We start from the raw sequence: 25,844 nt of genomic DNA, 5'->3' as shown, positions 1-25,844 counted from the left end.
AAGTTTATTTCTTGTGGCTGCAAAAAAAAAGCAATTACTAGAAAATGGAAATCAAATTCTAACCAACTTATTTTGAATTATTGAATATTGTAACAGAGACAAATGAACTAGAAGTGGGATCTTTAGAAAAGGGTAGGAGCAAAATATACAGAAAAAAAATGATAATTGTGGAAGCAATAAATGCAGAATAATGTTTTGGAGGATGAGTGAGATTTAAGGGACATCAGGAACTGAGCATTTTATGTAATGGATTAGTGATGGTTATTACAGAAAAGAATACATGTGATATATAATATGTGTAACTGGGAACATGTTAATTTGGTTTGTTTTATTTTATATAAATGTATGTTTGCCTGAAATGATAATTCAAAAGGTATTAAAAAGGTGGTTATTGGATTAAGATGGGCGTAGTTCCCTCTTCAATATTGATTGAAGGGGAGAACCTAATACTTCTGCTAGGGTTAAGTCGCTTATTTATAGACCTCCAAAATAGTTCACGGTTGGATTTGTGAGTAACTAGAAATGTATTGTAATAATTTTTTATATTTTGTTTGGTCAAGTGCTTAGCTTGGTTTCTACGATATCTATAGTGTTATAAACTTACAGAGGTTTTTTTGTACGTCCATGTTTTTCATGCTTTATCTTTTAGCTTCATGATATCCTTTGTATGCCTGCTTAGCCATGGTGCTGGACAGGACTTTATTCTTTTGCTTCTTAGTGGGGCTAGATAGTTTATGATATTTAGGATTATGTTATTGAATTAGGTTAAGATGTCATCCAGATGTAATGTTTTGAGAATATTCTAGTCACATTGCCTTAAAGTACTGATAAAGATTTCAGGACTTTGCTGAGAAAGGTTTCTAAAATTGCTGTAGTGGTATTTTGGGGGACTTAATTTTCATTGTCTAATTATAAAGATAGATAAGTGGTCACTAAGTGGACCAGGTAGTTGACCACTGGCTACAGTTGTTTAGCTCCTGAAGGATTTAATAAAAAAATATCACAACAGGGTCAAATCTGGGGTAAGAAAATAAATATGTGTTAAGAATGAGGAAACTCAAACAATCTATCTGCCTTCTTATCCTCCATTATCATCAGTGTTTTAAAGACACTGTCATAGAAAAATGACATGAAATGACTACCCTGCAAAATTCTTTAATGGTGTCACAGAACTTTTGTAATTTTTCAGATTTCTTTGGAAACTGATGTGTACTTTTAGAAATTGTGGAACTCGGACTTCTGATATCAAGTCTGTTATGTACTGAGGTTTCTGCAAAGCCTTTGATTTAGTGCCATGCAGAATGGTAGTAAGCAAGCTGAAGAAATAGGAGTAAGCGAAAAAAAGGAGTATGTGTAAAAAGGTGGTTAGATAGCAGGATACAAAAGACAGCAGTGAGGGAGCAGATTCTGTATTTTTTTATTACTGCTGGCTAGTTTAGACATCCCTTTTGGAAAGATTGTGGGAAGGTATAGGTAATGTGTCATCTTCCATTCTCTCCAGGCATACAGTCATCACACTGTAGCTGACTATGTCTCTGCAGTGGCACACATCACCATTTGACAGATTCTTATGCTAGTATAAGCTGCATTTAAGACTTGTTCATAATGCAGCATTAATTACAGACTGTAGCATGTGCCATTTGTCTGTTTTACAAAATTCCTACAATCATCATTGGGACTTGAGCAATAAGAGTCCTACTTCCATATCTCAAAATTACAGCCATGATTTCAGAATTCTCAAAATATATGTTTGAAATGTTTTCCCGCAGAAGAACATTGATTTTAGCTAAGGAAATTCAAGAGCACATTAGGTCACTATTGATGTTCCAGTATTTGAGAAACTAAATGGAATTAAATTGCACTGCAATGAATACAGACTATTGTACCTTATACTGCATACAGCAGTGACTGCTACAATTAATATAGTTATAATCAGCAAATGGAAACCATGATAATAAAGTAAAAGCCACAAGAGGCCATAAACTGCAGACTTTTTTCATTTGCCTAGAGTAGACGCAACAAAACCTGCTGTTCACACAAATTACAAGTGTATAGTTTCTCTCTGCCTACACATACACACAAAGAAACACACAGACACACACAGTCACATAGGCACAGACACACACACACACACACACACACACACACACACACACACACACACACACACACACAGAGACACACACACAAACACAGACACGCACACACACAAACACACACACACACACACACACACACACACACACACACACACACACACAGATGGTATATATTAAAAAGATGGCAGTATATATATTTAAAACTTTCTTTAAAATTTATTCAAAACATGTAATTTCAACGCTATCAATAAATCATTAAATAATCCATATGAAAATGTCATTACTTTCTTTGACATTGCTACAGGCTGATAAATATCATATTATGGGGAGGTAGGATGTAATGCAGCTTTTAGTGCCTTCTGTGTACAGTCACTGCTATCACATTCTTTTAGTGACTTAAGATGGAAAAAAAAATGTTCATCAAAATTTAGTTAAACCAGTTTTTAACTGTATATCTGCCCTGATGTGGAGTATAAATCATAACACTAGACATATTACTTATGGTAATAATCATCCCGAACTGTTGAAGAGATGGCAGAAATTAAATCTAGAATTAACCTTTAATTATATAAAATTATTGATTGAATATTTCTCCCCTATTGAAGTGGAACTTACACAAAAAGTAGAGTCTCTGAATAGAGATTTACAACACCGCTTCAAGGGAGCGATGTTTGAGAAAAGAATTGACAGCATTTATACTCAGGTCACATTATATAGTGACAGGTTACAGCAAGTAAAATATCGTAAGCTGCAACGTGATCACAAGGATTTTCTGCTTGGTCAGGTGTTTGTTTGGCCCAAATACAATCAACGTTCAGGGCAAACATCGGACAATAATGATGTTCCCCAAACTTTAGATAAAGAAAAGGCATATGTCTATGAACTTGATATAACAACAGAAACAGTCTCAACTGCTGTTTGCAATAAGGAAAGTAAAGGCTCGCACAGCATTGACGTGATTACGTCATCAAATGAGCAACGTGATGATGTTGCATCCTCTGCTCTTCCCTGTAACCAAGAGGCCCTAATGGAGTCGAGAGACAGTGAAGGACCAGGGGCAAGACCGAAGGTATCATCTAGGAAGCCGGAAGATTTTTTTCCATTACCACTGAAGTTCCGCGACAGAGAAAGGGACAGATCATACAGTCGTGGTCGTCAGAAACGCAAGTTTTCAGGGGACAACGAGGCGAAGGTTACTTGAACCAGCTGGTCTACAATTTTTCACGACTTGAACTTACTACTGCTGACTATTCCCTTTTAAATAAGGGACTGTCTTTTATTCCTTCTCAGGCAAGTAAACTCAGCGAACTTCTAGTCGATCTCAGACTTTTTGGTCGCTCAGTGGCATTAAAGTTAATGCACGCTAACAATAAGAATAATAATGATTGTTCGATAGATCGTTTTAAACGTAAAAGTTCTTTTTGTCCACAAATACCAACTAATGTTGAATGTTATATTAATCTATGTGAGAATGATTTCTATGCATATTTTTCTAAACAAGGACCTAGATGCATGTACTTTAATTTAAGCCAAGAAGAGAAGCTCTTTGAGTAACCTAACTCCTAATAATGACATAGTAATAAAACCTGCTGATAAGGGGGGAGGGATAGTGGTAATGGATGATGTAGATTATGACCATGCAATGTTGACTTTGCTATGTGATATTAATACTTATGTAGAGATAGGTTTTGGATCACTCATGAAAATCATTAACAAAGTATATGATGATATTTATGATCTATTGATGTGCAGGCAGGTCACCAAGAAGCTATATGATTTCTTTCTGGTTGAATTTCCCACAATACCATGTATTAAGGGTCTTCCCAAAATACATAAAGATGTTTTCCCTCCCATGAGACCTATTGTAGCAGGTGAGGGCTGGGTGACTGAAAGGATATCACAATATCTAGAGCGTACTAGGACCTATTGTTCGTAACATTCCGAGCATCTTAAAAGATAGCTACCAGCTAATTCATGATATATCAACCATCAAGGATAAATTTAAAGATACTTCTTACTTAATGGTAACTTTAGATGTAAGGAATTTATTTACAGCAATCCCCAATGACTACGGCATAGAAGCAGTTAGGAGTATGCTATCAATAACAGAAGGGGAATGAACAAGAGTTATTGGTATGTACTTTATTGGATACCATCCTCAACAATAATGTGTTTATATATCGTGATAAACTTTATGCACAAAAGTGGGGGGTAGCAATGGGCACCCCCTGTGCCAACTCTTATGCGAATCTAGTGGTACATTATTGGGAGAGGGAGTTTTTATTTAGTAGGACATATTACCAACAAGTGCTACTATATAAAAGATTTGTTGATGACATACTACTATTTTGGAAAGGAACTGAGATGGATCTCTTAGAGTTTATCAGTTTCTTGGAGTCGACTACTGATTTTTTGAGATTTACCTCAGAAATCTCTGCAAGAGAAGTAGGTTTTTTGGATGTTAAAATAACCAGGATGATGGATGGTGGTCTCTCCACGAGTCTATACAGAAAACCTTGTTGGAGGAATACACTTTTATGTTATAGTAGCATGCACCCTAGACATGTCTTTCCTAATGTGGTAAAAGGACAGTTTGTCAGAATATATAGGTTATGTAAAGAGAATCCTGACCTACAGAGACAGCTTGATGATCTACACACCCTGTCTTTAGACAGGGGGTATAATGATTCTATGATAAATAAAGTTAGATGCTCCATTATGGACAATATAAATGAGAATACCAAAATCACCATGAATCATGCGAATAATAGATCAGGAGGGAGTTATGATAATATAACCCCGTTTATTACGAGATACACTAATGACAATATAAATGAGAACACCAAAATCACCAGGAATCATGCAAATAATAGACCAAGAGGGAGTTATGATAATATAACCCCGTTTATTACGAGATACACTAATGACAATATAAATGAGAACACTAAAATCACCAGGAATCATGCGAATAATAGACCAAGAGGGAGTTATGATATTATAACCCCGTTTATTACGAGATACACTAATGACAATATAAATGAGAACACTAAAATCACCAGGAATCATGCGAATAATAGATCAGGAGGGAGTTATGATATTATAACCCCGTTTATTACGAGATACACTAATGATAATATAAATGAGAATACCAAACTCACCAGGAATCATGCAAATAATAGATCAGGAGGGAGTTATGATAATATAACCCCGTTTATTACGAGATACACTAATGACAATATAAATGAGAATACCAAAATCACCATGAATCATGCAAATAATAGACCAAGAGGGAGTTATGATAATATAACCCCGTTTATTACGAGATACACTAATGACAATATAAATGAGAACACTAAAATCACCAGGAATCATGCAAATAATAGATCAAGAGGGAGTTATGATAATATAACCCCGTTTATTACGAGATACACTAATGATAATATAAATGAGAATACTAAAATCACCAGGAATCATGCAAATAATAGATCAGGAGGGAGTTATGATAATATAACCCCGTTTATTACGAGATACACTAATGACAATATAAATGAGAACACTAAAATCACCAGGAATCATGCGAATAATAGATCGAGGCAGTTATGATATTATAACCCCGTTTATTACGAGATACACTAATGACAATATAAATGAGAATACTAAAATCACCAGGAATCATGCGAATAATAGATCAGGAGGGAGTTATGATATTATAACCCCGTTTATTACGAGATACACTAATGACAATATAAATGAGAACACTAAAATCACCAGGAATCATGCGAATAATAGATCGAGGGAGTTATGATATTATAACCCCGTTTATTACGAGATACACTAATGACAATATAAATGAGAATACTAAAATCACCAGGAATCATGCAAATAATAGATCAGGAGGGAGTTACGATAATATAACCCCGTTTATTACGAGATGCACTAATGATAATATAAATGAGAATACTAAAATCACCAGGAATCATGTGAATAATAGATCAGGAGGGAGTCATGATAATATAACCCCGTTTATTACGAGATACACTAATGATAATATAAATGAGAATACTAAAATCACCATGAATCATGCGAATAATAGATCAGGAGGGAGTTATGATAATATAACCCCGTTTATTACGAGATACACTAATGACAATATAAATGAGAACACTAAAATCACCATGAATCATGCAAATAATAGATCAGGAGGGAGTTATGATAATATAACCCCGTTTATTACGAGATATACTAATGACAATAGGAAAGTGGTGCACATAATAAGCAAACATTGGAGGGTACTCACTATAGATGCTAAAACGTTGAATTTAGTGGGACATAAACCAAGATTCAACTATAGAAATAGTAAGAATTTAAAAAGGCTATTATGTAAGGAACACACAAAAGATAGAATCAACAGATTAAATATAAATAAAATGCGTACTTTATGCTGTATGAGATGTAATATCTGTAGATATATAACATTCGAACAACATTTTGTTCACCCTACCATGATGTTTGAGTTTAAACCTAAGTTTTATGCTACATGTGATAGTAACAACCTATTTATTTAGCTACATGCACAAAATGTACAGGGTTTTATGTGGGCATGACAGCGAGGAGGTTAAAAGACAGAATATATAATCATATATACGATATCAGGAAAATGAACAACCAGAACGCGTTGGCCAGACATGTTAGTTTAAATGTAGGTCATACTTTTAGGTTCAGGGTGTTACAGCTGATATTGCAGAATAAACGAGGGGGCAGTAACCTGAATCACTTAGAATCAGTTGAGCTTGAATGGATCTTTAGAATGAGAGCACATGTAGAACCAGGGCTCAACCAGTCTATTAGCATTAAACCAATACTGGATGCACGCATTTAGATGTATTTTTGGATTCAACCATATGTGTGTGTATGTATATATGCATATATGTGTGTATATATATATGTATATATATGTATATATGTATATATATGTATATATATATATATTTCTGTATTGTATTTTTATACTGCATACTACATATATTATTAATATTCCCTCCATTAATGTTTTAAGACGTGATGAATTATAAGCACTGGACATGCTTAACGACCCAAATTTATACCCTGGGTGTAGATGTACATTAGTACACACATTTTAGTAAATAGTGTTTTGATATATTTTATATATTTTTACATTGGATAGTGTAATATGATGCTGCAAATTGTGTTTTGTTTAAATTATTAATTTTTAGTTAGTCAATTATTATTACTTTATACTACTTATCACATTGTATATTTTGTATTCAGGATACACATACACACATTTCATTATATATGATTTACTTTATATCTAGTTTTCAACCAGGAGCTGGTTGCCTTAAAATATTGCTTGCTCAATCAATCAATTATTGAATTCAATTATTGTATTCATTATTCAATTATTTGGTTGTGCAGCTAGTACTTAAGAACTGTTTAAAAATGTGTTTGTGAAATCTGAAGAAGCATGCCTGTGTAGCATGTGAAAGCGCTTATTTTATCTCACTTTGTTTTACTTCGACATTAAATACTGGTTTTATAACATCGTGGTGGTTGTGTCCAGTTTTGGTTTTGATACTTTTCTCATTGGGAATTACAACCTTTAGACGGTAGCAGCACTTATTTTTCTTTATAACACTAGACATGTTTAAATTATCATACCAGCTTAATCAAGTACTTACCCAGAATCAGTCTGCTATGAACTAATCTTCTAAACATAGTAAAATAGCACTTTTAAATACTTTTTCTACATTGCACATAATCTATAGGTAACACTTCAATGATAATCAACCATTAAGAGCTAACAATTATACTAAAAACTCATCCTTTATTTAATCATGCCTGTCTGGACAATCATTCCACTCCTCTGTGCAGCCATCAGTTATAAACAAAAGCTGACTAATGTTTATTAAGCAGTTTTTTTTACAACACCTTGCCCACTTATGTGCTCTCTTTGCATGTTTGCAAAATATTCATGTAATTCATGTAATGCACTGTGGCATTGCAAAGCACAGGGTGAATCGTTCCTCTCTGCCCTCTCCACTAAATAAAGAAAATGTAATGTATGTCTTTTTCAGAAAACATTGTCTGCAAAATCATTTCCTGTATGCCTCCTTTGCATGACTGCATTGCTTAGTTTAAGAGTGATGTTATACTTTATAATGAGTAAGGAAACATTTAAATAAATCAAGTGTATTAAATAATCCCCATAAATTAAATGACAGTAATACATTATGAGGCTGCTAGTTCACAATTTTAAATTTTAGACATCAGTAGATAAAAATGCAAAAAATATATCTTAGTCGAAAAAAGCAGAAGTCCTTTGCTTTCCACACGTATGCCTGAGTAAAAAAGTAGCACCTAGGACATCCATAGGCTTTTCATAAGGGGCTGTACTGAAATGCAGTTGGAGGCCTCTAAGACGAAGTTTCAACCTGGGGGGAGGGGGCTTTATCCCCTAATCGAAGATACAGCAGGTGGAATAAGAATCAGTTAAAAAAGGAAGATATTTATTTTGTTACATGACCTACCCCCCCCCCCTCATAGAGGGAGTGGCTAGTATTTTAAAACAACATTGGTATATCATTAGATCAGATGATGCATTTAAAAATCTAAATTTGAACATTTCTTATCATAATTCTCTTACTTTAGGTGATTATGCAGTTAATACTTGCATGAAAACTAATAAAAGTTCACCTGCTGAATGTAAGAGTTGTGTTTCATACCTCTCAATTGTCCAGATTTTCACAGAATGTCCAGACTTTTGCATTATATTTTTGGTCTGCTCCTCATAAAATTTATGTTTTTCTGGCAAACCATTAAGGACTGACGTCACTAAATAATATTAACTAATGACAGGCATTTGAGTTCCAGACTTCATATCCTTCAGAAAATGCATAATTCAAGACCTATTATTCTAACAACTTTTTAAGTTTATAGGAACAATATTTAAACTCTGACCCTAAGTGCCCCCATTATTGTTGACTTTGTCTGGATTTATTGCACTGAGAGGTTGAGAGGTATACTGTGTTTGCTAGCACTTTGATAAAAATACTACTTTTATTATAAATTGATTTGAGTTTAAACCACCTAGGAATAAAAATGATCAAAGTGCTGCAGTGTATGTTCCTGGATGTCTTTGGAATAAATATCGCATAGATCAGGCCAGGAGACCTGCTCGTAAACGTATTTAGGAATATATGTGAGATACTAAAAATGTATCTAGAGTTAATCCTGTTGCAGTCCATTTTTAAAGCAACATATTAGAAATAGTGAATTAGTAACTTTTTTATTATGTATTATCAGGAAAATCAAAATTTATTTCTCAACTTATTTGAGATTCTTCTGAGAAAAGAGGCATGGTACATTTTCCCATATAATACTCTTACTCCTGAAGGTCTTCATAATGAATTATTAATGTGGTATTTGGTAAGAGTTCTCTGGAATTGTATCTTTAAGGAAGTAATTAATGTTGATTGTATAATTTGCAGTGATCTCTCATTGGCTTTGTGTTTCCTTTTACTCCTTTATAACAGGAGAATTTGTATGTATTTTAGAACCCTGGAAAGCGGTATAGCATTATAGTAAGGCACTAGTTCTTTGCATTTGAATACAAATTTATAGAGGTTACCAGTGTGTGTAATATTATGACAACCATATACGTACCTCTGGCAAGCTGTTTGCTGATCCTGTAAAATATTATGCAGCAAGGAAACAACACAATATCTTTCATTCACTGACTGTGCTAATCGCATGATTCCTCCATTAACAGCTGCATTTCAAAAGGATCCACCATGAACACTCATCACTGAGATTCTTGAGTAGGTACTGCTGGATGCATTTTCTATGATTGTATACCTGCTAAATCTTCATAGAAGCATAACTAAAATATTATTTGGGTTGGAAAACCTGCCTGCAGATCACCATGTGGGGTACTTTTGACCACCCCTAATTTATATATACAAAATTCATGATTCACAAACATCAGGGAAATGGGACAACATCTATTGTGGCTAACATTTGGCTTGCAGAACTGCAGACTTACAACAGAACGGACATACTGCAAAAATATTCCAGGAGTCAAGGCTTTGAGGAATTTATCTTAGGCACTATATTTTTGGGATATCTACATTTGGACAGATGTAGGTTTCTTGCTTCAAATAACTAAAAGCTCTGCAGTAATCAGAATTCTATAAAGTTATGGAATAGTTTGAACTTACGTAAACATTGCGTAATCAATATATTATTACTGTTCGTATGTTGAATCCCAACTAATGTGTTTCCCACAAATTGAAGAGCTTCTACAGATACGCCAAACATCTGTTCATCTGATCAACCCTATTTTGATTTAAAATAAAATACTGTAAAGGAATTGAGGTATTTTATAGACTGGCTTACCTTTAACTTTATGGTCAAGCAGAAGTTTATTCTTTTTAAGAAATGTATACTCCTTTTGTTATGAAGCTTAAATCATACCATTCCCACTTTCAAAGAGTTCTTGGCTGAAGAACTACAGAAAAAATAGACTGATAATGAATATTAACCACAAAGTTCAGTTTCACAAAATATTCAGTATTAAAAAGTAACATAAAGTACAAACCTGCACAAGTCTTGACAAGATCAAAATGTTATCAGTACACCTCTACTAGACTACTAAATGCCATTAAACATGAAATGTACCCTGATGTGAGCCTATCTATCAGTTCAGTTCACATGTAAGTATATCTATGGTTTACTGGCAAGGGGAGTTACTGCAGCAGTCAGAATAAACAGTCATAAAAACACATATTGTCATATAACTATAGCAGATGGATGTCCAGAAAACTAATTAACTAACTAACTAACTAACTAAAAGCCAAACCTCAAGGGAATGTTGTCACAACAGTGCATTAGCAAACAAAGTCACTGCAGAGGTTAGAGTAAAAGGGGTAATAAAAGACACATATCATAGAAACGTAGCGCATGTGCAGACAGATGGCCAAAACAAAAGGTAGCCCTCAAGGGAATTGAACCCATGACTTGCCCAGAGAATGTTGTCATAACATTCCTTTAGCAGGTGAAGGCATTGTACAAATGAAAAAAAAAAACAGGTCACGGAATACACACATCACTGAAATGTAGCACACATACAAATTTCAAACTGAACATTTGCAAAACAACATAAAATCCCAGGGAAATTGAAACCCCAAACCAGTGCATGGACAATGTAAGACAAACTGCATGAGTACAATAAACAATTGAAGGAGTTTGAATAATGCCACTAGCTGTCTTTTCTTTCAGAATGTTATATAAGCCATCAAGGCTGATCTCACTTCTATGACTGACTACCACGTGCCAAGGAAATTTCATCATTTTTGTCATGGGATGTAGATTGCCTTTTCTCTGTGGTTGTGTACAGCCATCAGCATTGCTCCATACCCAATGCTGAAACTCATTCTTGGCAAGTATGTGGTGTGTCTATCTATTTTTTAACCACACCATAGGTCAGAAATGGCAGTATAAGACAGATGGAGATGAAAAGGAAAAGCAAGCAGAAGTTTTAACAGAAGGTGCACAATTAAGGAATGAGCAGGATGGAGGTTGTCCTTTATCATGGCTTAATTGCAAAGTGGTCTGCTACTGTTTCATGGTCATTGTAATGCAGTCAATCAGTGTAGGGTGTATCTTATTATATATTTTTAAGCACTCTTTTATCCATGAATGTGGAATACTATCAAATGCTTTTTTGTAGTCAGTCCATGCCATACTTAGATTCTTCCCCTTTTTATAGTTCTCCACTATAAATTTATTTAACAACAAATTATTTATTTTTATTTAACATTTGTTGACCGGGCTAGTCTAACTGGATACATGTCCATTTTCAGTAGAGGCCCCGGGAGATAAGCTCCAAGACAGAACAATGAAAACAACATGACAAATAAGCAACATTAAACAAGAATCATATTTACAATGCATATTACAGGTTAACACAGTAAATTCAGCAGTGCAGAATGCAGGCATAATATAGCATACTGGTACAGTATATGATGTTCTAGAGGGAGATAGTATTGTGGTCAATAAGGAAGGAATTACAGTTTATGAGTAGGAAGGGTAGGTAGAGCCAAGTATGAAGAGGCACATAACTAGTCAGGCTTAGTACAGGGGCATAACCAGTGTGTTCTGAGGAACACTTTCAATTTGTTTTTGAAGAGTGACAGCGAGGGAAGTGAGGAAAGTTCACTGGGGAGGAGATTCCAGGCTTTTCCAACAGTATTAGAGAAGAGGGAGTCGCCAGCCTTGTTGTTTGGTTTAGAGGTAAGTACAGTAGCTTGTGAGAAGACGTTAATGATTTCAGATTTTTATAGGGGGTGATGAGTGTGGATAGAATAGGAGTTTTGGAAGGTTTATAGAGTGTTGTGGGCTATAGATAGTTGATGGAATTTAATCAAGTTTTGTAGTTCAAGCTATCCCAGCTCCTTTTTATTAATACAATGGTGGGTTCTAAATGGGTTGCCTGTAGCAAATCAGGCAATGTTATTGTGGGACATTTCCAATTTGCTGAGGTTATTTTTAGATAGCTTAGTAAAAATGGGTGAGGCATAAAGGAGTGAAGAGATTAGATGAGTGTGAGCTATAGTGGTTTTAGCTGTAGGTAAAAGGAAGGTTTTAATCCTATAGAGAGTGCCAAGTTTTTTGTTGACAGTTTTTATAGTATTGTTGATATGGATATCAAAGTTCAGATTGTTGTCAATCGTGATACTCGATAGTTTAGTGGTTGGGTCTGGTGATATAATAGTTTTATTGGTAGAGATAATTGAGAAATCAAGAGGAGAGGACTTGTGGGTAGGAGAGAAGAGGAGGAGTTTAGTTGTTTTGGGGATTTAGGAGAAAGCACCTCTGTGTGAACCATTGTTCAACTGTGTTAAATACTTTCTGGGTAAGAGAGTGAAGTTCAGAAGAGGAAGTGGCTGAGCATATCAGAGAGGAGTCATCAGCATATTGTATGCATGTGGCTTGGGGGGATGGCAAGATGAAGGTCATTAATAAATATGGAAAAAAGTAGAGGTCCTAGGATGGACCCGTGAGGGACACCAAGGTTAACGGGCAGGGGGGTGGATAGAGACTTGTGCCATAGTACGGCCTGTTGTCTTTTATCTAGGTAGGACTGGAACCACTTTATGGAAGATGTATCTAGTGACAGAGAATTAAGTATTTTGATGAAAGTCTGGTGATTTACCATGTCAAATGCTTTAGACAGGTCAATAAATAGTGCTGAAGAAAGATTGTTAATGTTGCGGTTTTTATTGATACAATCAGTGAAGGAAAGAAGGGCCGTGGTAGCGCCATGTGAAGGTCCGAATCCATGTGGACAGTTGGGAAGTAAGTTATTTTGGGTTAGATGGTCAATTAATTGCCTATGGATGCATTTCTCCATAATCTTTGCCAAAGGAGAGAGAAGCGCAATGGGGCAGTAGTTGGAGAGTTCAGTGGAGTGTCCACCTTTATGGAGGGGGATAATATGGGAGATTTTCCATAAACTAGGGATATGACCTTTGGTAATAGTTCTATTGATCAGAATGGAAATGGGATAAGCAATAGCCTTGGCTGATTGTTGTAGGAATTCATCAGGTAGTTGGTCTGCTGAGGGAGAGCATGGTTTTAGTTTCTGTAGTAGGGTTAGAATATATGTTGTTGGGACAGGTTGAATATGAAAAGGAGGGGGTGAGGTTGATTTATAGGAAGGTAGAGTGAAGTTATTAGGTAATAGCTAACTAGCTAGTGTTTGCATAGCATTAGTAAAAAAGATATTGAAAGCATTGGCTGTATTCATGGGATTTTTGTGGTCAGTATTTTGAGGGTTTGGAGTAGTGGCTTGACCTGGATGGAGTATTTGGTTAATGCTAGTCCAAAATTTTTGTGGGTTGTTTTGATTAGCTTGTTGAGATTGTAGGTAGTAGTTTCTTTTATCGGAAAGTATAGCTTTCTTGATATCATTTCTTAGCTGTCTAAAGGTTTGTTGGTCTACAGAATTTTTAGTCCTTTGTTCCATATGACTTTCTTTTATTGCCCTTTTGTTCTACTGCCATAACTGAGTTTTCTTCTAAATGACTATAAACTCTGCCTGCATCAATTCCAGTATATAATTATATGTCGTCGGAAGGAAAGTTTTTAGTGTATAATTTTTAGGATAGCTTGCAGGTTCACTCTTAAGTAGGAGCATTGCTTTTCCTGTTGTTAGCCAGGTTGGTGTCTGATCGGGGTGTGCATATAAATAGTTCTAACTCATGGCTAAATCTTTTTGCAAAGATGTTAATATTTTTAACCAGAAGTTAGGTACTGCATCTGGGCCTAGGGTTTTCCATTTAGAGGCTTTTCTTAATTTTGTTTCAATCTCTCTGGCTGTTACTTCATCCCATTTCATATCCTGTACCTTTAAACTTCTTATTCTTTCTTTTACTTCTTCTATCCATTTAGCATCTTTGTTATGTTCCACAGGATCTTCATAAATACTTAAATATATCTATTCTTCTTTTTGGTGGTCTTTCAATTCCTTTTAACTTGTTTCCCAAATCTCTATAAAACCTTTCTGGGTTATAAATAAATTGCTTATTTTGTACTTTTCCTTTATATTTATCTATGTATCTTCTAAGTCTTTCTGCCTGTGCTGAGATTTTTAGTTTATTTGTGATAGTGTATGATAGATCCTGATCTGTTATAATATTGCACATTGCTTTTATCATGTCTATCTTTCTGAAAATTTTTGTTGATCTTTTCCCTCTTCTATACTCCTCTAACAGTGACACTTCTTGTCATAACTGCTTTATAGTTTTCTCTGTTCGATACTTCCATGATGGTATTCTATATCTCCCTTTCCTTTCCCTTACTACTCTGTGTTCTTGTGGTAGAACTTTATCAGTTATTAATTTAGCTGCACGGTAATATATCCTGTTTACGTCTATTATATCACATGGATCTCTATGGACAGTCCTAATTATTGTGTTCATTTGTTTTATCAAACTTCTGACTTTTTGGGTTTTATTGATCTTCTACTGTCTATTTATTTAATTGATCTTAATATGTTTATCTATGTCTATTAAATCAATCACCTCTTCTCTACTGAGGGCACATTTTTTGTTTTCCATTTCCTCCAGGTTTTCTATAGAAAGTGCTATAGCATCTTCCTGTGACACATTCTCTTCAGTTTCATCCCCTGTCATGCATTGCTGTGTCATATGGGAACTCACTGGCTTATGACTCCTCAACATTGATTGCGTCAGAGTTTCCACAATTTCCGGTTTCTTCCCTTGCTGTCCAGCTTCAAGTGAACATTTTTACTGGTTTCCTGTGGAAGGCTCCAAAATATTTTCATATGGCGCCTAACCAATTGCTTCCCATTTTACTGGTTTCCCCTCAATTTGGATGTCCATTGCTCTATCCTATTGTGGTGCTTTCTGAATTAGATTTTCTTCTCTGAATCTTTCACTTCGCAGGTCCTCCATAACATTAGCTTCTATTTCTTTAACTTCTCCATGAATAAACTCCATTTCTACTTTTCCTCTTTGTCTTCTTATTTTTTTGTATTTTAAAGTTTTCCATGCTCTTTTTGTATTGATTAGTTTTGCTTTCTTCTTTGCATATATATTACACCATAATAAATCACTTTTTCTTTCCCATGTCCATATCTCTTCTTCGGATGTCCCTTGATCTTCCTGTTTCTTCTTACTTTGGGGACTCATTCCATCATGCTGTGATGTAACCTGTGTTAGACTTTCTACACCAAATCCTTCACTTCACAGGCTCTCCATAACTTCAACTTTTATTTTATTTACGAATCTTCTTTTCTACAGTCCCTCTTTGTGATTTTTTTTATTGTGAAATGTTCCATGTCTGGATACCTTTGCTGTGTTTCTGTTTGAATATCTTTGGGGCTACCCTCTTTATATTGATTAATTTGGCTTTTGTCTTTGCATAGATATTGCCCCATATCAAACCTCTTTCTTTCCCATCTCCATATTTCTTTTTTATACTTTTCAAAAGTCTTTAGGTTTTGTTGTTTATTTATTTGCACTTCCTCAGATTCTTCCTTTTCCAAACAAATCAAAGTTTTTGGTCTATACACTGTTTGTCACAAATCTGTTGTATTAATTAACATAATTTTTTATTTGAGGCTTCTGACAATTTTTCTTGTGGAAGTATTTTTCTTTTCATTAATTTCTCTCTTAATCTTTTTGTATACATTGTGTCTGGAAATTCTGTTTTTGCGTAATAGTAACAATGCATAATTTATTTCTTATCCTCAATAGTCCCTCTATCATCTTTATGGCTCATCTTTGGCCTATCAGTTTTTGTGATTTTTGTAGACTGGTACTTCCTTCTACAACAGGGAGGCCATCTTCCCGCTGGGCCTTGCCTGGCCCCATTATCACTCACTATGGGCACTTACAGATGTCACAACAATAAGAGAACAGTTTTCTTTGTAATAAACATTAATTCTGCTTGATATGCAAGTTGAAAGGAAGACATAATTAAATTTTCCACCATAAAGTTAAGATCCCAGGAAGGAAAGCATAATTAACTTTTCTGGCATAAAGCTAAGATTCCAGGAAGGAAGAACCTGTTTGAGTGGTGGTCTCATCCATAAAACACACTTAAACAAATGTTTTATCATAAACAGAAAAGAAAGTGGAGGATCCATGGGCAAACATGCTGAAGTGGCTGTAAGATGTACTTTGCAGAGAAGTAAGACAAGCCAGAGGCTAGTAACTCACACAAATATTTGAGCACCAGTGGCATATAATCCCCAATAGGGCTGTTGTTATTGGCTAGGCACCAACTAGAAATTCTTTGCCATTTGTCAATATAAGATTATCTAGAAGCAGGTTTTCCTGCCTCCTTTAGTACCTGATGCATATTGCCTAAAAGGAGTTAGAATTGAATCATCCAGGCAGTTACATGAAAATGTTTGGAATTGGGGTGTATCACAGGTCCAGTGTTTGAGGAAGCTTGTGATAATTGTCCTTAGCCAATTCCATAAGAAGGGACAACCAGTGTTGCCTGTACAAAAAGTGAGTCACCACAATCATTTTAAGTGAGTCCTTCTGAATCTGCAGAATTACCCTGGTTATCAGTGGAATGAGTAAAAATGCATAAAGGAACATTTCTGACCACCGGAACAAAAATACATATGTTTTCCAAGCCTGCCTGCAAGCAGCCTGAGAGAAGAACTTGTTCAGCTGTCTGTTTTGAAAGGAGCTTAACAAATTTATTTGAGGTGCTCCCCACAGCTGGATCAATACTTGGAAGACCTACTTTTTTCAATTTGCATTCATGAGGGTCTTTTCCAGTCATCCTTATCTTATCTGCCACTATATTTTTCTCTAACAAAAAATAAGTTGCTTGGATGGTTAAAGAATGCTGAAGAATTGCCTCCTAAGCTGTTATAAGCTGCACAGACAATACAAGCTGCTTCCCCTTGCTTATTTATGTACCACGACATCGTGGTGTTGTCTGTAATCTTCTGGGGATCATAGATGACGAATAAATTTTAAGGCATGGTCATAGCCAACATCTCTTTGACATTTATGTGTGCCAGTCTGTCTAAGGGATCCCATAGACCTTGCACCTTTATCCCCACAGAAACTGCTACCTGTTTGAAATCTGAGGTGTCTATAGTTACAGACTAGCTTGGAGGTAGAGGAGAAAAGGGGAGATCTCAATGTGCTTGAATTTGTGGTCTTCTCTAATGCAGTTCCTTTTTTTTTTTTTGAGAAAGCCCAAGATTAGAATCTGAAATTCCAGGGGATGAAATGTTGGGTCCATGTGTTTTTAGAACCTATCAAATCTTTCTCATGTATAGTCTGGCAAGAGGAATCACAGAAATTATAGATGACATGAACCCCAGAATCATGAGATATACTCTAGCTGAAGTCTAAAACAAAGTTACAAAGCTCAGAAAAGTTTCCAAATAAAAATGTACCTTCTACTGTGTCAAAAAAGCTTTTTTGATGCAGAATGCCTATAAGGCATCCCAGAAAGACAACCATGTGTGATGGGGTCATGTAGGATTTCTGAATGTTTATCTGAAACCCCAGATTGTTCAAAAGAAACCCATTGTAATGACTCTAGACATCTGGTAAAGGACTCTCAAGATGACCACGTCATCTAAATAAGGAAACATGTGAATGCCGTTCATAGCTCATTGTAGACTGAATGGCATTCATATATTTCCTTATTTATATGACTTGGTCATCTCTGAAAGTCCTTTACCAGGTTTCTAGAATCATTACAATGTCAATTACCCAAACAGATGTCGATTACCCAAAGTGTAATGTAGAGAACTGATAATGTTATCCAGACAGAAAATCGGAGAAATTTTCTGAAAACTTTGGCTATGGGAATGTGATGGTTTGTATCTTTTAAATCAAATGTTTTCATAAAGCTTTCTTATGGCTTGAGAGGTAACAGATTCTGAAGGGTCAACATTTTGAATTTTAAAACTTTCACATACAGATTTAGAAAGGAAATATCTAGAACTGGTTTCCAAAAAGGAGGAAACATTTTAGAATAGAAGTCTTTGCCCCTTTGATGTAATGCCACTGGTTCTATGTTTCCAAGGGTGAGTAAGTGCTGAAGAACCTGGAAAAAAAATTGCTTGGTTTGAAGAGTGTGGAGGAATTCACATGAAAAGAGGTATTTGTGTCCTGTATCAACTGTAGCCTTTCTAAACCACTTTTAACACTCAAAGGTTTGCAACAGTCTGTTGCCAAAGGGAGATACAAAAAACTAGTTGCTGGGACAGACTTTGTGAGATGGGTCTTAAGGGAAAGGGTTTGGAGAAAGAGTGCTGGTATAATCATTTGGAAAATGTTGACTGTTCATTTTTAGGAAAGGATGCTTGTTTTTTTATTTTTTTGTTATCCTGTTTCATCTGAGAAGGCAAGACTTGTTTGTTTATTTCTTTGATATGAAAGAAGATTTGGGAAATTTGTAATGGAGGCCTGAAAAACCATGAATACTCCCTGAATTAATTTCCCACTTTCATCAAATTATTTGAGAACCTCAGTAGCAGATTGGTCAAATAAAACCTCCTTATCTGAGACTGAATTCAAAATTTCAGACTTTACCTTATCAGAAAACGTTTGATTATGTACCTAGACATACCTCCTCAAAACAGTAACAGAAGCAGTGGCCCTAGACACAGTATCTCCACAATCGCACACACACTTCTTAAGGCATGTTCAGATACTTAAGAAATATTAGAAACTATAGAATTCAGATAGGCATGACTTTGACATGAGATGACAGAAATGTGGTAGCTAATTCTCTCAAACTCTCTATACAAAAAATACACTGACAGAGAACCACTGGCAAAGACCCGAATTTCTGGAACCGAAGATGCACCAACACAAATGAAACAACAATTTTACCTAGGTTTCATCTTTAATGTATATATAATTGGAGTGGGTTTGAGAAGTATTATTTTCTGAAGAAGTCTGTACATTAAAGACGAAACCTAGGTAAAATTGTCGTTTCATTTGTGTTGGTGCATCTTCAGTTCCAGAAGTTCGGGTCTTGGCCAGTGGTTCTCTGTCAGTGTATTGGTTAGTAGTTTGTGAATTCTAAATTTTGTCTCTATACAAAAACACAAATTTCCACATATGTGACTGATAGTTATGGATTATATATATGCTAAAGTGGAAGAAGAAAGAATTCTCTTAGCAAATCTATCCGATATCTTCCCCTCCTTGTCCACACGGGAAGAGTTTAAGGCCACCATCAGAATGTTACCAGCTGGCAAAGATGTGGATGTAGCAGCAGGGTCAGTCCTCCATCCCCCAGCCTTAAATGGTGGGCCTTATAGGTCACCTGTCATAACTTGCTCCTTAGATGAGCTCTCTTTCTAATGTGGGGTACCCTGTACAGAATATTTTTTAAATCTGTTGGGTAATCTTCCAGTCCTTGATAGTTCTCCTCCAAGTGGAGCTAGCAAATTTAGAAATATCATCGCTTCTACCTTCTTTAATCATTCTTTTGTTCTGTACCTCTTTTATTGCTGTTTCCTCAGGGATTGCTTCAACTCCTTCTCCATGGCTGCCTTAATAGCATGCTCAGATTTCAGTCATCCAGCTTCATTCCTCACTCTCACCATGTCCTCGATGACTTCAGCCATTCCTTCTACAGGCTCATCTTCTTGAACTAATGTCTGATAAAATTCAAACACATGATTAGTTTTAACTTCTATTCCATTTGTTTGCTTTATTACTGATGTTCAGGAATTAATAGTACACTGCTCTTTCTATAGACCCTCTTGACAACTTGCTAAATTAATAAAAATTACAGTTTTACCACCAGAAGGCTAAACGCATTCTGATTAGGCATCCATTTTCTTTCTTTGGGCTCTCTAGAATCCTTTCCACCATAAGCAGCATACCAGTGCCTGTAACAACAGCAGACTGCATATCATATTATACCAATATATATACATACATATATATATATATATATATATATATATATATATATATAGGTATTATCGCAACCACATGTTCGCGGTTGCAAAATGTGCATACCTCCACAGATATGACTGCATGACCCACTGCAAACTGTCATTCTTACTCCTTGCTACTTATCCAAACATTTACATGATTTTTACAAAGAGGAACAATTTCAAAAATCCCCTTCCCGTTTTGCGTGCATTACACAAGCACGCTTCAAAGATTAAGACTGCTTTCCAACTATCATTTGCATTACTTTCACTTTGTACTTTGCAATTGTCAGACAAGCAAAACACAGACACAGAGAAATTGCTGTAGGTAAACTGCTGTATTTGTAACTATTGCTTTAACCGACGTTCAACCAAAGCACTGAATTCTTACTGATTTCACATGAGGAGGTTGCATGATGTTGACAGCTGATTTCGTGCTCAGCTTTAACTGAGAAAGTTAGTAGCAGTGATGTCTCTTGTTTTGTGAAGGGGTATGTTCTGATAAAGAGACATTGTGGGACACCAATGTTTGATGTTATTCATGGTGTAATGATGTGGATTACTCATTCCATGGTATGCAAACAAATGAATCACAGTAGTGTGACAACAATGTGCTCCCATGACAATGAAATGTGTAGCAGGCGAACTTGAAATAACAGAAACTCTGTGAGGGAAGTGCACACACAAACACGAGCAGTATGTTTTCTACATTTTATTCACTACATAAAAAAAGAGGGTTGTGGTACAACAACAGATATTACATAATATTTATACAGCATTAATGACCCGATTGCATGATCGTGAAGCAAACAGTCTGACCGTTAAAAATGTGGTTGTGATAATACATAAGTACCTTTTTTTTTTACAATAAATATGGATTAATAGGCATTTATCACAGTAAACTTAGGTTTTGTTGTAGTTTAAAGACTCAGCACTAGATTTAAGTCTGAATATTAAACAGCACCTATTTTCGTAGGGTAACACATTTTCTGCAATATCTATGGTAATGTAAGCAGGTAAACAAAGAGTACATAAAATAAATGTCTCACTTGACATAAGGGTCACTGTTTATTTCAAGGACTTGTGTACAATGAAGTGCTTTTTAACGGCAACAAAATAATGTAAAATATGAGCTTATGTAGAATGGTTAGTTTAATTTCATTTTGCTTTGTTACATCTAGCTGCAGGTTAACATGTCTGTGGTTAAGAATTACTAGTAAAATGAGATGCATTTCTTTTTTTTTTATTTTTCAGTCTATGTGGAAAACAAAAAGAAGTACAGTAAAAGGCTACTTCTTAGCCGGCAGGAACATGGTCTGGTGGCCTGTAAGTTGACTACTATGTTATGGTTTGGTTACTTAGTAACTGGTAAGCATGATCTAATACTGAGCGATTCTGTATTTTGCACAGGTGGGAGCATCTTTATTTGCTAGCAATGTTGGAAGTGGACATTTCATTGGTTTGGCCGGATCTGGGGCAGCATCAGGAATAGCAGTTGCAGCCTATGAACTGAATGTAAGTACCCTAAGCTTAGTCGGTAAACCACTATGATTACTGCTGATACACCCATTACTGAAAAAAAAACCTCCTTAGAGATGGGCCCACAGTAACCACCATTAAACATGACCTTAATTCAATCTCTTCTCAGGTAGTCAGAGTATATCTCAGTCACTGATCTTCACAAGGAAGGTAATATGACATAGACAAGTCAATGTGAGTCATACCAACTCAATTCCACTATGGCATTTTAATTGTCAGTCATCTACCCAGTCAATTAATGCTAACAACAAAACCTTATATAAAAGTCATCTATAGATGGACAGCAGAAGCTGAGTATGGTGGTCTCAATTTTGCCACCTTTAGAATTAATCAAATGGTGAATTTATTATAGAATACATAGCAAAATAGAAACATCACATGTTATTTTTTTAACCTTCTTTGTTTGTTTTATTCTAGGGAATGTTTATTGTTCTGCTTCTGGCCTGGTTATTTCTTCCTATTTATATAGCAGCACAGGTAAGAAAAGGATCTTTTTATCCTGAACATACAATTTATATATACTAATGCTACATAATGAGGATATTTTTAGGTTACTGGCCATTACTGGCAATGCCAACAGTTTACTGTAAGGTTCTCTTTTTATAAGCCTTGAACCTGTGAACCCAGTCAGCATGATGAGCTTTTATGAACATTATTTATCTTTGACAAGTTCTGCACAATTCACATTTTAGTTTTGAGACTAACTGCTCTAATAGCTGTAAGCTTCCTTAATTTCAAATGAATTTCTATTTTAGCGACAAGATTTTTGTGTTGCACTATAAATTTGTTTACAATAATTCAATTTGTGACTATATTGTGGATATATTTCTTTCATTATTTCTTTATTTATTCAAGATGTTCCTTTGTGCAATGGAAGTATCACCCTGGTTCTTGGTTTATCACATAAAAACAATATCTTGCTATTGTGTTTTGTTTGCACTGTCCTCCAGCTGGACCTGAAAGTATTTGTCAATGACTTCTACATCTCCATTCTTACCTCCCATAATCTGCCATTATTTCTTCTTACATACTTAACGTTATCTTGCCTCTCTTCCAATATTTGTTGCTATACAAATCTTCCTGTTTCTCTTAATGTATCAAAGTTTAATAGGTTTTGTGAATGAGCTAAAGGCGTACCTGTTGTCAAGGAGTTTAATGCCCCAGATTCCATGGTGGAGGTTTCAGTGCCCATGTGGTCATCATTCATTCTAGAATATATGGATAGATGGTCAGAGTCTGACTGAGAGCAGGGGTTTACTCCATAGGCATGGGAGTCTTTAAAAGATATGAAGCTGCAAACATTTAATGGTATGGTTGATATTATTTTTTTTTTGAGAGTGAGTGTTTCTCATGTATTTGGGTCACCAGAGATGTATCTTAAGTAAAGGGTTTCAAAAATTAAGGGGTCATTTAATACTGTATATCTCAGTTTTTGATTTTTACTAGGAAGGTAATATGATGCAGACAAGACAGAGTTGCTGTAGTTTTCAGCTATGTGGCAAACCTTGAAACCCCTCAGTTCTTTTTGTAAGGTTTCTTTGCACCTTTTAAATTGCATCAGATAGCAAGTGAGAGGGTTACAGAATGGGACAGTATTCTATAACTTGTCTGATGAGACCTGTATATGGGGGGGGGTGGAATTTACCTCCCTGCTATGGCTCTGACAACCAGAGGATTACATGGGCAACTTCATATACTTTATGTCCATACAGCTATCAAAGGAAAGATCATAGGTCTTCAAGATCTTTTACTATTTTTTAACTTCTACCTAATTCTTCACAATAGTATATAAAGCAGCCATGTATTTTTTCTAAATGCCAATATGTTGCCTTTGTCAACACTAAAGGCAAGGTCATTTGTACTACTCCATTTATATGTAATATTGAGTGCTAATTGAAGTATGATGATGTCCACAGGACTAGGGTGATTCTCTCAAGTTTGCATTGATCTGCATATTTGAACTGGAATCAATTTTGAGATATGAAAGAAAAGATGAGAAAAAGCAGATGACCCCGGGGCACAGACTTGAGGGGCTTCAGTAGCGATAGAGGATGGTGTGGACAGGAGTTCCCCTAATCTTACATGTTGTGCATGACCATGTAGCCATATGTGGACCCGTGTTATTGCAGCTTCATTTATTCATAGGTACATACTAAGTTACTGTTCTGTTAGGATCTTAAGAAGTCTAACCACACATTCCCTTGAAGGTTTGGCCCTTGCAACTTTAGTAGTAATAACCCAGAGCTGGGAAGATTGTTTACGTTACCTTTATCAATAAGAGATAAAGGTGCTAGATCAAGGATGAATTTGCATTTTCTATCCATTCGTCCAGATCATGTTTGAATAGAGTAAAGAAGGTGCTTTGCTTTAATAGACAGCACTTTGTTTTGTGTGGATTTACCTTTAGATCCCTACGTTTATGTATGATTCCTCCACAGAACAGAGTGTTGAACACTTTGGCCACATTAAGGTAAGCTGCATGGATGGGAAAAATTATCCAGGTTGGTTGTCATATTTCAAAAGAAATTTATGAGGCTGACAATACAATATCTTCCTTTGATGAAAACTTACTGAATAAGATCACCGTGCAGAATGAAGTTTTACATATCTGCCTAAATAACTTCCACAGTGATTCTCTCCATTACTGTGCATTGTCTATACCTGTACCATGTAGCTAAGGCCTGGAATTCTTTACCTGTATCCATCAGATCAATACCCATCCTTCAAAGCCTTTCTCAAAGACTTCCTAGCCAAAAGCTGGCTCTGTTCTTCCTCAACACCAGGGTGAACTATGTCCCTAAATATGAACAAGTGCCTATTCATACCTTATACCTTATTACTTCTTTCCTTATCACTTCCTTATTTCTTTCAAATTCTCTCCCCTTGCTTTCTCTCTAAATATACCATAAGCCTGTTTTTCTCTCAATTCATATTGCAATTCTTATTTGTATTATACCTACTTACCTTTAAGTTCTCCATAAACTGGGTAAAGTTTCTCTAAATTTTAAGTCATTGTCATATAACTTGTATTTATTCTTAAATATTTTCATAAGTTGTCTAATTTAGTATAGTTATTTGAAGTGTAGATTTTTTTGTATTATATTTGAAAATTGTAAAATGATTGTGCTTAAAAAGATTTGCAAAACTTTTGAACTTTTCTCCCTGGGTCTCTTTCAAAAATGGGTTCCTAGCTAGTCTGACTTACCTAGTAATCAAATGTCAATAAACAAATAAATAAATAATACAGCCTATGCCTATTACCAGATGCCAATGTTTTGATTCAGCACCTTCTTCTTATTTGCCTCTCTGCTTGCTTGATATTCTTCATTTGATCACTGCTGCAGTAACTTTAGCTATATGGGTTGTATCGTGTATGGACACAACAGACAGACATTTTTCAAAGCACCTTCCATGTGGCCAAACTGTTAGCTCGAGCTGAGCTGACTAAAAGTCATGTTTGGGCACCAAGCACTTCAGAGCTTTCCTCTTGCCGAATAGACTGCTCCTCTGTGGGCTTTCAGGGATTGACTCTCAACTAACACTGTTCCTTTGCTAAGCGGATAAGTTCGCTTCAGGGAGAAAAAAACTTCTACTTTACTTTTTATGACAGAAATCATTGTTTTTCTGTAAAATGTATTAATTTTAGCTTAGAGAAAGTGTTTTTAATAACTATCATGTGACTTTACACTTTTAAATGGGAGCATTATTTTTTTTTATTTTTGTGA

General features: G+C 35.5%; 1 protein-coding gene across 1 annotated transcript in view; it reads left to right on the top strand.

Moving 5' to 3' along the window:
- SLC5A11 (solute carrier family 5 member 11) overlaps positions 1-25,844 on the top strand; it is a 717,678-nt gene that overhangs the window by 112,341 nt on the left and 579,493 nt on the right. The window contains exons 3-5 of the mRNA XM_044089092.1: positions 21,835-21,906; positions 21,991-22,095; positions 22,537-22,596. Of these exons, the coding sequence (XP_043945027.1) occupies positions 21,835-21,906; positions 21,991-22,095; positions 22,537-22,596 (237 nt within the window). The remainder of the gene's footprint in view (positions 1-21,834; positions 21,907-21,990; positions 22,096-22,536; positions 22,597-25,844) is intronic.

The sequence above is a fragment of the Protopterus annectens genome, chromosome 12.part0, assembly GCF_019279795.1.
Source record: "Protopterus annectens isolate FY-2018-M chromosome 12.part0, PAN1.0, whole genome shotgun sequence".
NCBI lineage: Eukaryota > Metazoa > Chordata > Ceratodontiformes > Protopteridae > Protopterus > Protopterus annectens.
Note: the sequence above shows the minus strand (reverse complement) of the source record. Positions and strands in the feature narration are given on the sequence as shown.